The sequence below is a fragment of the Oryzias latipes genome, chromosome 12 (assembly GCF_053564925.1).
Source record: "Oryzias latipes strain Hd-rR chromosome 12, Olatipes_Hd-rR_3.1".
In the NCBI taxonomy this organism is placed as follows: Eukaryota; Metazoa; Chordata; class Actinopteri; order Beloniformes; family Adrianichthyidae; genus Oryzias; species Oryzias latipes.
This window is the reverse complement of record NC_136248.1, coordinates 19,112,108-19,129,836: the sequence shown is the minus strand read 5'-3', so window position 1 is coordinate 19,129,836 and position 17,729 is coordinate 19,112,108. Positions and strand designations below refer to the sequence as shown.

Here is a 17,729-nt window from a genome sequence, read left to right as displayed (position 1 = left end):
AGCCAATCACAAGCGTCCGGCAAAGCTGCATGTCATTCCTGCCCCGCTTCCAGCCCGCTCCGTGTTTTGTTTGTTTGCCCGCGCACCAGCGATGCATTATCGGGGACTGTGGACTCTAAGCAGTCGGAGAAACTTTTCCCATCCTTAAACCCCGCACATGAGGACCCTGCGGATCCCGCACGGAGCAGGACAGAGAAGGGCGCGCCGGCGGGGGGCTGCGGAGTCAGGTGCTGCTGGATGAGAATCTGACTTGGCATTTTTCTACCCGGTGACAGAGGCAATCACAGCGGCGCATCTTCCCAGATAGGCGCTGCTCCTCCTCCTCCTCCTCCTCCTCCCGGTCCCCTCCCCGTCTCCCGTCCTGTCCTCATCGGCTGGAGCCCACCGACCATGGCCCTGGTGACTCTGCAGCGCTCTCCCACTCCCAGCGTAGCATCGTCGAGCAGCAGCGCGGGGGAGGTGAGTGGAAAGCCGGGGCTGGCGCTGTGTGGACACCAAAGGGGAAAACGACAATGAACAAAACACATTTGACGTGGCCAAATAAGAATATTAACGTCCATCAGTAGGGGCTAACATTAGTGTGTTTTATAAAGTGTTTGTTCAGTTTAGATTTTACACTGCGGACTTCACGTCTCATCATTTGTGCTTGAGGATTTGTAAACAAAATCCTGCAGGAGGGGGGGTGAATGGGGGGAGGGGGCTGGATTTAGCAGTCAAGTGTTTGGAATATTTCATCATTTGGATTATGGCCTCACCTTTTTGGATAAACTGTTCTAAAGTTTGGATTAAAAAACAAATCTCCAAACTAGTTCCTGCTTGATTTAATCCCAGGGGCCCCTAATTGATAATTGAACCATTTATATAAAGCATCATTTGCATGCAGCACCTCACAGATTTCTAAACTAACTAACTAACTAACTTCATGGCTTTGGCCCTTTTCAAATTGAATGAGGTTATCTCAAGTAGGACGACTGTCATTTCCACCATTAGGCCACATATCTGTATTTTATAACCTCTGGACCTTAAAGCTCCACCTGGTCTGGAGGAATCATCAAGATTATGATGACAGATTTTGTCATAGTTGGGCAGAATGTAAAAAAGCTTAAATAAAAAAATAAACCATAATGTGTTTTCTGTTATTATTTTGCAATTTATGTGTGAAATTTGAGATTTTAGTTTTGTTTTGTCAAAATCAAAAAGCCAGTGTCGTTTTTTTAGGACATACTTTCTGCAGTAGTTCAGTAGAAATTCGCCCACAAGTTGTGGCCAGGACTGTTGGCCCGGAAGTAACCTTCTGCTGATGTCCCATGATCCCTTTGTTTACACTCTCTCCCACTAGCTTACATCCCCCCACAACCCCAACCTAACATCACTGGTGCAACTAAAACGGCCAGCAATATCGAAGCCATATTCAGTTTTGAGCCAGATACCAGTACGGATGAGGAAAATGGAGACTTAGTTACATGGATCTATTTGTCTGCACGTGGATGCATCAGGATGGAGCAGAGCAGGGAGCTTTGGCCTTTTTTTTTTTAAACCGTGGACTTTTATGTGCTTCCGGATCCATCACGATTTGAATAAAGAAATATTCAGAAATCGCAGTATTAATCTTAAATTCTTCTATACATGTCCTCCATCATAAGAAAATGCTACAAGAACACGTAAAAACACTAAAAGCACCATTTCTTTTTAGGAGTAGGTCTTTGACATATTTAATGTTTTTTAAACTGACCGGCAGAGGGCGCTGCTATTCAACAGAATAACAACAGAATTCTGTTGTGTAATTTCATCACCATTATGGCTCAATTTCACAGTTTTTAGCAGTTCACATGATGTTTTGATTCATTGAATTTTCTTGTTTTTATTTGTTTTTTAGGATATTGGAAGTGACGATGAGAGAAAAAACATTCAAAGGTAAGCCCTCCCAATTTAACTCTATAGGTTTTCACAGTCTTTACTTTTTGACAGTGTCATAGAGAATCATCCCACTTAAGTCTTTATTTCTTCTTGACCCTGTACCACAGCAAGTAGGGTCGATCATAATAATAGTTTTCAATTGTTCTCAAACAATGCAACCTTCCAATGGTTATATCTAAAGAAAACAACACAGTCATACTGAATAAAAAAATTAAAAATATGAACTGCCATATTCCTATTTGCATAAATATCCAGTCAAAACCTCATTTGAAACGGGATCATCTTAACATAAAACTGCTTGAAAAAAACAAAATATAATACTTATGTTATGTAAATGTTAATCCTGTAATTTAAATGATACTAAGTGTTGCCATTTTTATCAACCTAACAAATTGAAAGCACACAGCAAGTGATGAGGGTAGTAGCCAGATGGGACTAAATTTTCTGCAAAAAAAATGCTCACTTTTTTTGTAAAAGTTATGAGCTCTTTGCTGGTTCATCAATCTGGAGAAAGTGTCTGATATTCATTCATTCCCAGTGCTTAAGAGTCCTCTCTATGAAAGTTTGTGCATACATTTTACTTTTAACTATACTTAGCATGTTAAAAGCTCAGTTTTACGAGCATTTGATATTGAAAGCCTGTTTGTGTGGCCCATGCAGCACAGTGCCCATAAGACCTCTAGAACTTTAGAAAGAATAAATCAAAGTAGATTTTTCCAAATGAAACATTGCATTTAATCAAAAACACCTCATAAGAGACACTCAAATGTGAAGCGGGGGGCTTTTAAGTTTTCCCCTTCTTCTCTCAGAGTCCCCTCCAGGTAAATGTGACATCCTCCATGGTTTGGATGAGTGATCAGTCAAAATGGGATAACACATCTTGTTAATCGAACACAAAATATGAACTGGATGGATTGTTTTTAATGTCACTTACACAATTCTGACGGACAAAAGGGCAGCTTAAAGCCAGTTGGTCATATTTACTTAGGCTATTCTGCCCAATTATAAGCATTTCTGCAAATGGCTATTTAGAAAGGAGAAAGTAAAATGAACGTTTTCGATCCATCCACTCGCCAAACAAATACATCTGCTCAGAACAACACACAGATTTAAATGAAATGTGAATTTAAATCATGTTAATCAAAACACATTTGTCCTAAAAATCTATAACGAAGTAATGAACATTGAAAACTGTTTCAACCAGGCTGTATGTGTACGTTTTAGGTGTAAACTATGAACTGCAACACAGAAGCCAAAAGAAAATTGCTCTTTTGAAACCACCTCCGAGTGGTAATCAGAGTGACTGCAAAATTTAGTGCTTTAATGCTAAATCAAAGTCAAAGTCAGGTTTATTTGTCAATTTCTTCACATGTGCTTGACATACAAAGGAATCGAAATTACGTTTCTCACTGTCCCGTGCGTAGACATAAACAACAGTAAAGTGCAGATGCACAACAAAGAAACAGGCCTAATGTCTAAATAAATGCAAATACAGGTGATGCCATTTTTCTGCTAAATCTTCCTCACGCTACAGATCACTGTAGACATTTTTGTGCCTCCTGGACTGGATGTGTGTAACACAGATGTACACTTGTTCAAATCCCACACATTTCTGGGTGAGGAAGTTCTCTGGCAGAGGAAGGAATCCCCCGCTTTTGTTATCTATAGGTGTGAAGGCGGTGTTCCTCAGGGTTCTTGTTTCTGCCCTCTTCTTTTCTCTGTCAGTACCACATCACATCTGCCTGTCCTCCAACAAAATTTAAGGGCTATCATTGACGACAAGCTAAACTTAACAGAGCAACAGCCCCCACTCCCCTTCGAGAATGCAGACTGGAGAAGATCAACCTCTTATCTGTAGATTACAAACCTAACTCCTTGTAATCTCTTTGCTTGATTGCTGCAACGATCTTCCAACCGGGACTTTCAGTCGGCAGAATCAAGTCTCTACAGATGATCCCAAATGTTGCTGCACATCTTATGTTTAATCAACCAAAAAGGGCACATGACACATCCCTGTTTTATCTGCATCAGCTTTTTTTTTTTTTTTATCAGATCTAAGCTGGTCGGAGTGGTTCACTCAAAAGCACCTTCCTACATAAACACCCTCATACTCCTCTGACTATTTTTGCTTATTTCCCTCTTCATATATAAATGTCTCTGGATAAAAGCATCTACTAAGCTCAATTTAAATCTCAGAAGCAGTTTTTTCAGATAGTGAGCTGTTGATTCTCTGAGCCTCTGCTCAGTTTAAGGTGTATGTGATCAAAGCCGGCATCGGTTTGGTAGATTATCCTCCTTAATGCCTGACAAGCAATAGTAACACAATTTCAAATGTTTCTTCTGCTCAGTTACATAACCATGAGTACTTAGATCTTTATCCCCGTTCTTTCACAAAGGCTTTCCTATTCAACCTGACGTCACAATAGAGAAAAAGAAAAAAAAAATCAAGGCATGTGTCAGCAAAGCTGCCGTACAGGCTTTTGTGCGGCCTGTGTTTGCCGTCAATCCTGTCGTGTAATTCATCAGAGCGGAGTCTTGATTCTACGTGTCAAACATGAGAGCGAATTGCATTCCCAACGCCTGTGCTCTCTGGCCTGAATGATGGCTTTGTTGCAAAGTGTTACGTAGGAAGACCGGATTGCTAAATCACACGACAGAGCTGCAAACAATCTGGACGCCCTGCCAGGATGGAAGATTCAGGATTTGAGATGGGAGGAAAAGAGAGAACGGGATTTAGTTCTTCATTACTAAGTTGGAGTTTTAAAAAATAAGAGTTTTATTTATTTTTTTGGAAACACAGTCATCAGGATGCATTTCCAGTCTCTTCACAAAACTATGATCTACCTCCTGCCTCAGGAATCAGCTGCTCTGACTCGGACACAGATCTGCCGCATGTAAGCTGTCAAAAAACTCAGCAGTGTGTTGGTTTTGTTGTTTCTTTTTAGACGTTTCTTTAAAAAAAAATCTGTTAATTTCATTTTACACAATGCATTTTAAATCCCTTTTGGGAGGGGGGGGGCAAAAAAGGCATTTCTGCAAGTTTTAAAGCAAAAATTCAATTTTTTGTAAGAGGGAGTTCAAATCAATCTGGAATGAAAAGTTGTTTTCAACTTTTGCCAAATAAAGCTGCTCCATCTCCCTATACAATGCTAAAGCTTTCCTTTTGTTCTTCATGAAAAATTAGGGATTTTATTTAAAAAAAGTCAATTTAAGAAAAGTCTGACTAACACATTTATCTCAAATCATTGTTTCTTACTTATTGAAGCTTTATGGTAAGCTTTAATTATATGGTTCATAGTATATATTAGCTATAGATATTGATTTTAGCTTTAATTGCTAGAACAATATCCAGAAAACGTAATAAACTACATGAGCGGAAAAAAAACATTGTCTCTGTGAAGAAGTTATATATGCTAACTTTAGACAAAAACCAAATGAAAGTTACAGAGCAGAATTATGATTCACTTGTGTGGGAATCACTGAATTATTTATGTCAGCTTCTGTTTTTTGCAGCCTGAGCGAGAGCTTCTTCATGGTCAAAGGAGCCGCCCTCTTCCTCCAGCAGGGCGGCGCCACACAAGAACCAAAAACTCCAACCCACCACAAACATGCAGGTAAAAAGCAAACACGATGCACAATGACAGGTTTTCCTTTTACCGTATGTCTGGTCAAGAGGACTGGAGTTTTCCTTTTTTTTTTAGTAGATTATCCGTGTTTGTTCAGAAATTCTTTTGATTTGCTCGACCTGAGTTGACCTGCTGAAAGAATCATTAATCCAATTCAGATTTTGGATTTTTTTTAAATAGATTTCAGTGTAAATGAATGGACACACAATGAAAGTTAACAGTAAAAAGAACTTTGAGATACTTTTTTGTGTTAAATGTTGCAAAATAATAATAATGAAAACAATGCTCCTGCGTCATATGGTTTCAAAAGGTTTTTATCTTTGAAATGTTTGGTTTAAAACAAACAACAAAAGTTTAGACACATAATTGTGATACCCCTTTAAATAAATGTTTTGTATTTTGTATGCAGTTTAGTAGAGCTTCACCTGATTTTTTTAAGTATTTTTTATTGTTTTGAAAATGTCTTTACTTTGTTTGTGGATTTATACATTTTAATTCTGTCACTTCATGTTTGTTATTAAACACAAAAATGCTATAATCTGAAATTTAGTCATGACTCATAATTGGGTTTTTTGGACAGTTTCAGGTTCATTGTGAAAATATTGTGTGATATCTATAAAAGATGGAATTCTACTAAAAATATGGATCTCAAACATTTCCCTCGAAAAACAGTTTTAAAGATAAATGAACAGGGCAATTTGTAAAGTAAGAAAAAAAAAGTCAAAAAGCTCCTGGAGTTAAAATGTGACTGGAAAATGTGTATGTGAGGCAAGCTGGATGTATAAAGTTTGATATTCAGGATTCCATGAGTCTTTTTAGCTGATTTAAATCCACTAAACCAGTTTGATCCACCTGCATGTAAATTGTGTGTTTGTCCTCCATTTGCAGGAGATTTACCGCAGCACCTGCAGATCATGTTCAAGATCCTCCGCTCGGAAGATCGCATCAAACTGGTCAGTAAAAAAAACACGATTTATCAGAATCTTTTTTTTTTTCAGAACATGATATACTTTACTCATTTGAGTACAGAGAAGACGTACAGAGGAGGTTATTGACACCTGTACGGATGAATTCCTTTCTTGTTTTAGGCCGTATGCTTGGAGAGCGGTTGGTCAGACCGGGTGCGTTACATGGTGGTCGTCTACACCAACGGAAATCAAGACACTGAAGAAAATATTGTTCTTGGGTTGGACTTCACAGAAAAGGACAGGTATGAGCAACGTATGTTAATCTATGTTCACGCCACTTGTTTACTTCCAACGAAAAATCTATGTTAAATAAGTAAACGTGTTTTGGGCTTCTGCGGGTATGCAGCCATGTAACACCCCCCCACACACACACACACACACTCACACACACACACACACAAACACACAGACATAAATGCACATGATAAAACGTCCCATCCACCCCTCCTAAAGCTATCTAAACAACACCTTTATTGTTTAACTGTGTACATCTCATTACTTCTTATCTGATTATGTATATCACCCAGCGGAATGTTTTATTGAGCTATTTTTAACCGTGGGGGCTGAGCGCCTGCGGCCCCCAATCAGTTACTGATGATATCATGTAAATAGATGTGCACAAACAGCTGGGAAATTAAAAAATACGGACTATAAATAATTTTCACAACTTCAGTCTGGCGCCCCCTTTGGCCGGCCCCCCTTTACGACGCATATGCTAAATACCCACTTTTTGCTGAGGCACACGGTGTGAACAGAGCTCAAGGCGTTCTGATGTTTTATTGTTTCTTTTTCCGTTCTCCAGTAAAAGTTGCTCCATCGGGATGGTGCTGCCCCTGTGGAGTGATACCAACATCCATCTAGATGGAGACGGGTATGTTTTAGTTTGTACTTTGTTTAAATCAATTTTCATTTGTGCTTCTGGATTTCTGCTGATTTGAAGCCAGTTTCAAATCTAAATTGTTGTCTCTGCTGACATCTAGTGGTGTAAAAAGGAACGACATCTTTCCTTTTCCTGCTGACCTTTTAACACTATGTTGGAAGAATGTTCCACTCTGTGGTGGGCTCATGAGTGAGAGCAGTTTGCTCTGTGTTTACATCCCCCTTTAATCCATTCTTTAACTGATCCTCCTCTTCTTCCTCACCAGAGGCTTCAGCGTGACCACAGCAGGGCGGTCTCATGTCTTCAAGCCTGTGTCTGTGCAGGCCATGTGGTGAGAAAGCAGTTTGTTTAAAACCAGAAGAACTGCTGTTTTAGGTCAAAAAAAGTCCTATTGGGCACTTGGTAAACTGCTGTCTTTAGTTTGATTTTTCTGTGGGTATTTTATTATTATTATTATTAAGTCATTTTGTCAGAGGGGTTTCTATACTTTTTAAGGACTGTGATCGTTTTTTAAGTGGCGATCCAATTTGATTCAGAAATTTAGATCCAAGATTCACAGATCCAATCACGAATCTTACTATTTAAAACAGTTATGTCTGAATGATTGCTATATTTGTGTCTTTTTGCTGGAAAATTAAAATAATACGTATTTAACATTTATCAATATTTATCAGACATGTTTTACAAACTGAATTTTTTATCTTTACAGTAAGATTAGTTTTTCTGAACGTATTTTATTAAACTGAACTTTGTTTTATAAATAAAAAACACTTTATACTTGTACTTTAAAAAAAAAAAAGCTTCTCTGAAACTTTACTTTGAAATTCACATCCGGCCACAGTAGCACATTAAGGTTCTGTCCGAATTCCCACCCTAATCCCTTACTACTAAAACCCTATATAATGCAGTACTATATAGGGATTAGGGCGGTAATTCGGACACAGGGACAGTTTGCTCAGTTTATGTACTTAAATTCCATCATTATACTGCATTTTAGAGCGATCAATACATGGTCTGAAGTGTATTTTTACTAAACCATAGTTATAAACATCCCATATCAGCAAACTCAGACATCACAAATACTTGAATTTTCAGGAACAGACCACTAATATCTGAGTAATCGGATACTCCTTCCATCCCTAGTGACATCACACCAATGTTTTATACAGTTTAGCTAAGAATCCGAAGGTATTTTTCTGTAAATGTGAATTATTTTAAGAAAAGCGTAACTTTGTGTCCCTGAAACTGAACAGACTCTACAAGAACAATGTAAAAACTATTCTGCTTTAACATCAGACATGTCTCACAGGCTTTTACTAAATTGACAGTTACACAGTGGTACAGTGGTTAGCGCTCTTGCCTCACAGCAAGAAGGCCCTCAGGGACTTGAACCGGCTGGGGGGCCTGAAACAGAACATCAATGGGGTGGAGTTTGCTTGTTCTCCCCGTGCATGTGTGGGTTTTCTCCGGGGACTCTGGCTTCCTCCCACCGTCCAAAAAAATGCGTCATAGGTTAATTGGTTAATCTAAATTGTCCATAGGTGTGAATGTGAGTTTGAGTATGAAGGGGTGTGTGATTTGTGTGACAGACTGGCAACCTGTCCAGGATGTCCCATGGCTTCGCCCATGAGAGGCTGGGATAGGCTGCGGCGACCCATGACCCCAAAAGGGACAAAACAGGTTTAGAAGATTAATGAATGACATAGTTCAGAATTAAGTTCTTTTATTCTAGATATTTGAAATCAATTTTTTTTATGAAATCCACAAGTTTGATGAAAATAAAATCCCTCTTTTCTTATGCGATTTCAGTGTCTCACTAAAGACATTTGTTTTGTTCTTGCCATGCCACCTGCTGGTCAGTGGCTGTATTGCAGCTGTGTGCCTCCGATAGGTCGCATGTTCTCCGTGCATCCTCATATTACATGCAGCCTGCAGCAAGATGTTGAGGTATGAACTTCTGTGTTTTTCCTGCAGGTCTGCCCTGCAGATCCTCCACAAAGCCTGTGAACTCTCACGCCGATTCAACTATTTCCCAGGAGGCATTGCTCTCACATGGATGGCATTTTATGAAGGCTGCATCACCTCAGAGCAGAGCTTCATCAACGAGTGGAATGCCATGACAGACCTGGAGACGACCCGGTCTGATTCACCCAACCTGTTTGTTGACCGGTAAGAGAGGTTTTTTAGATGTTATACATGTTACGGGGCTCACAGTTTAGCTTGCTGCATTTTAACGACAACTTTAACTTTTTTCCTTTTTTGTAAATTTCTGACTCATTTGCAGGCCCACTGAGAGAGAAAGAACCGAGAGTCTTATCAGAGCCAAACTACGAAACATCATGATGATTCAGGATTTGGAGAACATCACATCAAAAGAGGTATGAACCTCAAAGATGTCGCAGAAGCACATCTGGCTGTTGCGAGTCAAAAAATGTATCTGCTACAAAAAAAATCCAACCTAAAGTTATGTAAAATTTCCTTTGAAAGGATAAAGTCCTGATGCTTTTCCCCTTTTTGTCAGATCCGTAACGACCTGGAGCAGCACATGAGCTGCCATCTCACTGAATACAAGGAGTTTATTGACAACGAGATGCTTTTAATCTTGGGTCAGATGGACAAGGCCACGCTGATCTTTGACCACGTCTACCTGGTGAGCTGCTGTTCTTTCACTTTGTTTAGCGAAACGCCAACAGGGATCACCTGTAGAAATTGATGTTGGGGGGGGGGGTATCCAAAACTGTCAAACTACAGATTTTTTTAGTCATTTATTTCTCTGTTTATTGAGATTGAGTTGTAAATACTACAACATTCTAGTTTTGTGGTGTAAATCCTTAGATTTCAGTTTGATTTTGTACAATTAATTTGAGCAGCATTCATATTGTTTTAAAAAGCAAAAATTCCCGGATCAACCTGTTTGCTGTTCTGTGTCCTATTAGATTGTTTTTATTGATGTTTCTCTTTAACAAATGTGCAAACATTAAGATAATGCAAGCAGACACTGTTGCAAGTTTGGTTGATCTTCATGCACTGTAAAGTGCTGATATTGTAACTAATGCTACAGTGATGTACTGTAGTGGGGAAACAAGAGCCAAGCTGCTAATTCTTTTGAGCAATTTTAAAAGTGTTCCCAGCGATCTTTTAATTATGATTATGTAGATTTTAACCCAAAATTTTAAAACAGTTTCTGCAGAAGGGCAGTAGGTAGTTCATTAGAAATTCACCTCTGAGTTGTGGAAAGGCCTGTTAGTGCAGAGCAACCCCGCCCCCCCCTTTTTGTCACCCATAACTGACAGGGGGGACTGTTCACATACTCTCCTGCCAGTTTACAGGTCCTCACAAGCCCAACTTAATATTAGTGATGCTAAAATAATGGCGAACTATTCAGCCGTACAGTTTGGAGCTCGGATGAGCATGAAATTGAGCTAATTGGATTTGGGATCAAACATTCGCTTAATGGAAACACAGCAATTTAGAAAAAACTCTTTTTTTATCAAAAAAAGTTTTTGCGCTTGAATGAAGTTGTTTTTTACGACGGAGTTTCAGGGCCACCAAAAATAAAAAATAAAAAAGTAAAATTACGAGATTTTATCTTGTAAATTTACGAGTTTATGTCTCATAAATTTACGACTTAAAATCTCGTAAATTTACGAGAAAACAGTCACAGATTAACAAGGAGAAAACGCCAAAGTTTTCCGTTTATCTGAGCCTAGCTTGAAGATGAAATATGTGGAGCCTTTTGTGAAGCTTTATTTCCAGATCTGTTTAAAAAAACAAAGAGATTCTGAACCTTTTGGCGACTCAAAATCAGATCATTTTCAGTGGAGCCGGGGTTCAGTATAAGTAAAGCGGAGTTTCATATGTAAAATAAGGAGCTCAGAGACACGTTTGGGTGTAGAGGACCGCTGCAGCCTTTATTTTCCTTTTCATTCACAAACCCTGAAGTTCATCTGTCACCTTACGTCATGAACCTGTCATCCAAACACCAATGCGGAAGTAAACAGTGTTACATACGCCCCCTCCTCCAGATGAAACGTCCCGGTTCAACATAAAGTAATACGGAGGAATAAAAATAGTCTGTTATATTTGCATTAGAAGGTTGAAAATGCCAAAAAGTGCTCCTCCTCAGATGGAAGCATCACACAAACGTAGAGATCTTGTCTTTGGTGGAGGAAGACAGGATTCAAGTGGTTAGCTGCCTGCAGGGAAACCCCGATCAATGACGGCTTCATTGGGCTGCAGAGATCCTGCAACCCGACCATCAATAAATAAAACTTTAAGAAATTGTAAATCAAACAAATAAGCTTCCAAACATTTGGAACGTTATCAATAAACATTCAGCTAACCTGTTTAACTGAGTTTAGTCGGTCTGCTCTGCTGCTGCGCGGCGTTCACCTGCTGCTGCTCTGTATGCTCACTTCCACTTTGCTTAAAATCTCGTAAATTTATGAGTTTTTATCTCCTAAACTTACGAGATAAAATCTCGTAATTTTACTTTTTTTTTTTTTGGTGGCCCTAAAACTCCGTCGTAGTTTTTTGATGGGTATTGAAATTTACGTATTTCGCAAAACTGCAATGGGAACATTTTTTTAAATTAAATGAGTCAGTCAAGGCCTTTACAAGCTAGGATAGTCCTCTGCTTCCTAACCAGATTAAAAGTTGAAGCCTTTCTCCCTCTGTAGGGCTCTGAGTGGAATGCTTCCAACCTTGAAGAACTGCGTGAGTGTGGGTAAGCTCGTTGCTAACAGGAAATGAAATTTCGCATGGTCAGAAGGTTTTTCGGGCTGAGCAGACTCGTCCTCCTTCTCTGCAGAGTCAGCTTCATACTGAACGTCACCCGAGAGATCGACAACTTCTTCCCCGGGATGTTCTGCTACCAGAACGTCCGCGTGTACGATGAGGACGCCACGGACATGCTGGCCCACTGGAACGACACGTACAACTTCATCGCCAAGGCCAAGTGAGAACCGAATGCACGCCACGAAGCCTGCATGCAGGAAATGTTTGGGGGCGGGCTGAACAGCAGCACGCTCTTTGAATGCACTGACTCATGAAGTGTGAGAAACGCTGGGGCTGTCATCTCACATATTTTTACCCCTCCACCACCATCATCCCAGCACAAGATGTGGTCATGAGTTCTGCCAATAGCAGAGATGTGGTTGCTATGCAACAGGCTAAATATGTTGGCAATACAAAAAAAACTATGATACCATCTAACGGATGAATCTCCTGAATTCCCATCTGTTTTCCTTTCCCGTCAGGAAGAGTAACTCAAAGTGCCTGGTGCACTGTAGGATGGGAGTGAGCCGCTCCGCCTCCACCGTCATCGCCTATGCAATGAAGGAGTACGGCTGGTCCCTGGAGAAAGCCTACAACTTTGTCAAGCAGAAGCGGAGCATCGCGCAGCCCAACTCGGGTTTCATGAAGCAGCTGGCAGAGTACGAAGGGATCCTGGACGCCAGGTAAGGGGATCGACGGCTTCCTCCTGCATGATCCACATTCCAAAGGTGTTTGTTTGCATTTTGGTGCAGACAAAAAAGACAAAAACACAGGAAGTTGGTGCTATTTGTTTTCACAGCAAGCAGCGCCACAACAAGCTGTGGAGGCCCGGCACAAATGAGGAGGGGTCTGAGGAGCTGCAGGCGTCAGGCCACTGTGCCGGTGGGGACGGGGAGGCCTGGGGAGGCTGTGGGGCGTCTCCCTGCAGAGGGATCGGCCTGGAGATGGAGCCTCTGGACTCCCTGAACTACAACTATTACTTCAGACGGCTGTCGGATTCTGCGCTCGACAGTGAGCCCTCCACGCCGGTGCGGGGCCCCCCTCTGCTCGGGATGGAGCGAGTTTTCATCGAGATCGAGGATGTGGAGAGGGACGCCCTGCTGGACGATGAAGGCTTCCCCATGGCTCACTTGGCCCTCCCCGGGGAGGGCACGGCAGCTCAGACGTGCGGGCGGCTCGACCCCATGGAGGACATGAGGCTTCGGCTGGAGTTTAGCACCCTGGAAGAGGAGGACGAGGAGGAGGCCAAGAAAGAGGAAGCCGAGATGGCGGCTTTGGCGCAAACGCCCGGGAGCTCAGAAGGGAGGAGGGACGAAGCTGAGAGGAGCGAGTTAGGGTTAGCCAACCTGAACACCAACAACAGCAACCGCCTTGCCGCCAAACGCTCCTGTCCTGCAGCTTTTGACGTGAGTTTGAGAACCGCACTTTTTACGACTCTTTTAAATGATTATAGCTGATCGCACTGTTTCTACCCTCCTTTTGGTCTGTTCAGGACAGTGCTAGCACAGGAAACCCTTTAAAGGTCAAGCCCTCCTACCAGTCCTGCAAGGACTGCATGTGTCTCCCACAAGGATGGCGCTGCGGAGGCCCCCCGCTCCGCCTTAACCCCTCCCGCCAATGCACAATCCCCTCGATATGCATAGACCCGCCAGGAACACATTTTGCCCCCAGCTCGGTGACCGCCCCCGCCGACGCCACGCCCGGCCTGGTCCATCCCTGCACCCGTTTCTACCACTGTGCCACCTGCAGTCTGGGCGACCCGCAGAAAGTGTTCTCTTCCGTGAGCTGTGAGGAGACGGCGCCCGGCAGCTGCTCGGCGGAGGCCATGGACGAGGGGGTGTTAAGACAGAGCCCCGGCGGGGAGGGGTTAAAGCGGCAGCGGGGGGGTGGAGCTCCGGCCCACCTGCAGATGTCTGGACTCGGGTTTGATTTCCAGCTGATGCGACAGAAAACGGAGCAGCTGGAGAAGCTGCAGAGCATGGCCATGGAGGGCCAACTACCGGTGGAGCCCATGCCTTAATGTGGGAACGGACGGAGGAGGTGGAGGAGGTGGAGGAGGTGGCTACCCACTACCTCAGCTACTGTAATAACAGAAAGAAGCTCTGAACTGACCTCTGCTGAAATCTTTTGCTCCTTTCTCTAACATTCAAAGGGTAAAGAGCATTAAAAACTAGACGGTTTTCACCCCCCGCTTGATTCGGTGGAAGACACTTCAAGCCTGTGGGGGCTTCTTTTTTTTTAGCCCCACTACACATGCATGATCATCCACACATCCCAATGAAGATGCTTTATGTCACAGTCCTCCTATATTCCATCTATATGCTGTTTCCAGCTGTATTTATCCCATTTCAATGAATCGTCAGAGCCTTTTCTCCGTGGTTTCTCCTGCTGTAGCTGCTTCTCCATCACTGCATTAAATGCATAACACACCATCAGCAAATATGAGCCTTTCTTGAGGCCTTTCTGTGCCTCAGACATCGTCTGGTCCTGCTTTGGTCAAAGAGCGTTTTGTTCTCTGAATGCTTCTCTGTTCCATGACACTTAATGTGATCAGGCACTTTTCAGTTTAGGAGTGTTTGCAAACCGCACAGTCGTCATGTCGGAGACTTGTTGCTTTCTAAAAGCATACGGGGGGGAAAAAAGAAATAACTTTTGGTACCTAAAAGTGTTCTGAACTGATCTTACTTTTAGGCCACACAAATAAAGTTTGTAACTAATCAACAAAATTGCAAATCAGAAATGTTTGGAGTTTCTTTGTGAAAATTGAAAGGCATATTTTCATGGTTTACTATTCATTTTCCCCTTGGTTAGTGCTCATAATTAAAAACATGTAATTTTGCTCATTAATTAAAACTCCTATCTCAACTTAAAGCACCATTTGAGTTTCCATTTTCTCCTTTCAAAGGTATTTTTCAGGTATTCAGCTGCAGAAATAAATAAAATATGACTGAGAAAAGGAGACATGCAGCTCCAAGCATCTACAGTATTATTTTGTTGTAAAGTTTCAACCAGATGGTGTGATTTCTCAATGAAATGCAGATTATCTATTTATAAAAAAGGAGTAAAACATCAGTTACAATCACGAGAAAAGAAATTCTGTATTTTTCCTTTTAAAGGCGTCTTTTCCATTAGCACAATCGCAATTAATTTAGTTTCTTTTGTAACTGAAATGTAAACTGAAATGATGCCACAAAATGTGGGATTTGTTTTCGGTTTGTTTCTGCCATGGGCTGAGATTTAGTATGTAGAAACGGAAGAACGTGCAGGTTCTGATGCTGTGCTGAGTCAAAACTGTGAATGCAAAGAATGAATCCAAAATGTTTTTTACTGGAGGTTGTATCGTCCATATGGATTCAACATTTTTTACTGTGGTGTTTTTATTTATTATAAGATGAGGTGGTTTCTCATACTAATTAAATTGGGGTTGCTTGTACCTTTTGCTAAAATAAATCTGCTGGTTTACTATATAAAAAATGTTAAATGTTAAAATATTTGTTTCCTTAGCTTTGTTTTCGTAATGTTTTTTTAAAGTACCACCATAAAGCACAAAATGAGTGTAAACTATTTTTTTCTTTTGCAGATTTTAGTGTATTGGGAGGGGGGGTCTGATTAACAGGTTAAAATATTTACATTTTGGGGTTTTTTTTGTTTTATTTTACCAAATGGATTTATGGAATATAGAAGTTTTGCTTATTTAACCTAAAAAAATGTATGATATTAAATGTTTCTTTTTTGTTTATTAATTTTATATAAAATCGGGTTAAGAATCTCTTCGCTGTAACATTTATGTTGTACTTGAAATTAACTTGTCTTTGCTTTTGAGACAGAAAAATGAGCATCTCCCTCTGTAATTCAGTCTTAACAGTGTGTTTCTGAGAAAAAAGGGTTTTAAAAAATCCTGTTTTTCTTTAATTTTTTTTTTTAATTTTCAAAATATTAAGACTAACGCCAAAATCCATACATTTGTTTTGTCGTTTATGTTTCCTTTTCTATTTAAGTGCCTTAACTTTGGAAAAAGTTCCACTTTAAGGCATCCCCGTTTTTGCAGAGCTGTGCGCCCTTATGGTCTGGACTTTTTTTTTTTTAACAAATATTTCTGTTATTTTTTACTCTATATTTCACCATAATAACCTCCTCCCTGGCACATGTATTGTAAGTCAGCACAGACACACCCTCAGTCTCTCCTTACTTCAAGCATAGTTGATGGCTTTCCATTCATCGGTTGCCTCTAATAATAATAACAATATTGTACTCGTTTGGTATTGTTGAGACTCGTGCTTCATCGAATCGGCTCAACAGCTGACTTAAGAACCTCATTTGCTGGATTTAAACCTCATTTGCATCAAAAAGTGAAGACAGGACAGACTGGACTCCTCTGTCTTCTGCTACATCCCTTACAGAAATGACTGAATCTGTGTTGACAAACAACAAAAGTGACTGTAACTTGTTCAAATGTTTTTTATTCCAGCTCCATTGGAAATGTTAGGGTTAAACTTCTTCTTTTTTTGTTTTTGAAGTGCACTATTGTCAGATAGCTGGCATCAAATCAGTCCAGGTTGAGAGCTTGGCATTGAGGGGTTTCAGTTGTTCTTTACAAGGGGGGTCTTTGGTTTTAGTGGGTATTGCGCAATTTTACGCCAAAGCAAGCAAGTTTGAGGGCTGTCGAAGTTTACCTAAAGGAATGAGAAGTACACTGTTGTTACTTTTTCAAGTACTGTTTGTTTTTCTCATTCTTGTTTACTGTAAATGATCAATGTCCATGTTTTAGTACAGTTTTTTTGTTTTTCAGAATGGTGTCCACTATATATATATATATATATATTTATCATGGAAATAAAATCTCATATGCAAAATATTTTTATGATAGTATGTATTTATTTATTTTGCAATAGACCGCTCAAATTGGCAAACTCCATTTTATATTGAAACAAAAGTAACTTTTCTTAAATCTGTCCAAACTTTTATTTCTTTAGACATTTTCAGGCAAAGAATTCCCTAAACAAATGGTCTTGAAGAAACTTAGTGATAATAGATTTTCACCTTCCTTTGTATTAGTGTATTATCATTACCGTGCAAGTCATTCAGGAATTGGACGACATTTTACGTCCAACCAATCAACTGTAAACAATTCACCAAAAATAGTAAAACGTGCAGTTTCTGAGTCAATTTACTTGTCCTGGGACAAAATAATAAAACTCAAATAAATAAATATGTATGAGAAATAAAGAAAATAGGTAAAAAGTAAAAAATAGTCTGGATTACTGCCTAAAGTGCCATTTTCTTTTGCCCCTCCCCCTAACCCGAATGAACAAATTGAATGTCAAATAAAAGTCAAATTACTATTTTTGTTTTTATTTGTTTCATTGCTGTCTCTTGGAACTTTGGGAACATTTGTTTTAATAAATATATAATTTTAAATAATCATTATTATTCATGGAATGTGTCTCCCACGGCATGCACGCAACCCTTTTACCGTGACCTTTTGGTGTCTTGGGCATTTATTTTTCACTTTTATTTGATGATCTTTCATCAAAAATAATCCAGCCAGTCATTCATCTTACT

The 17,729-nt window shown here is 40.3% G+C and overlaps 1 protein-coding gene across 4 annotated transcripts; it reads left to right on the top strand.

Moving 5' to 3' along the window:
* The first annotated feature begins 4 nt into the window (after positions 1 to 4).
* On the top strand, positions 5 to 17,022 carry ssh1b (slingshot protein phosphatase 1b). 4 transcript variants are annotated; one of them, XM_078956259.1, is made up of 17 exons: positions 61 to 227; positions 304 to 459; positions 1,877 to 1,914; positions 4,718 to 4,811; positions 5,431 to 5,531; positions 6,432 to 6,496; positions 6,632 to 6,753; positions 7,314 to 7,382; positions 7,657 to 7,722; positions 9,366 to 9,560; positions 9,676 to 9,769; positions 9,913 to 10,041; positions 12,071 to 12,117; positions 12,202 to 12,348; positions 12,650 to 12,850; positions 12,967 to 13,573; positions 13,660 to 17,022. In XM_078956259.1, exons 3-17 carry the CDS (start codon positions 1,893 to 1,895, stop codon positions 14,185 to 14,187), a joined length of 2,487 nt encoding a protein of 828 aa, XP_078812385.1. In that variant the 5' UTR covers positions 61 to 227; positions 304 to 459; positions 1,877 to 1,892; the 3' UTR covers positions 14,188 to 17,022. The 4 variants fall into 4 exon arrangements, with proteins under 4 accessions (XP_078812384.1, XP_004074971.1, XP_078812385.1 ...); XM_078956258.1 differs by having other exon boundaries at positions 5 to 459; XM_078956260.1 differs by lacking the exon at positions 4,718 to 4,811.
* The last annotated feature ends 707 nt before the right edge of the window (positions 17,023 to 17,729 follow it).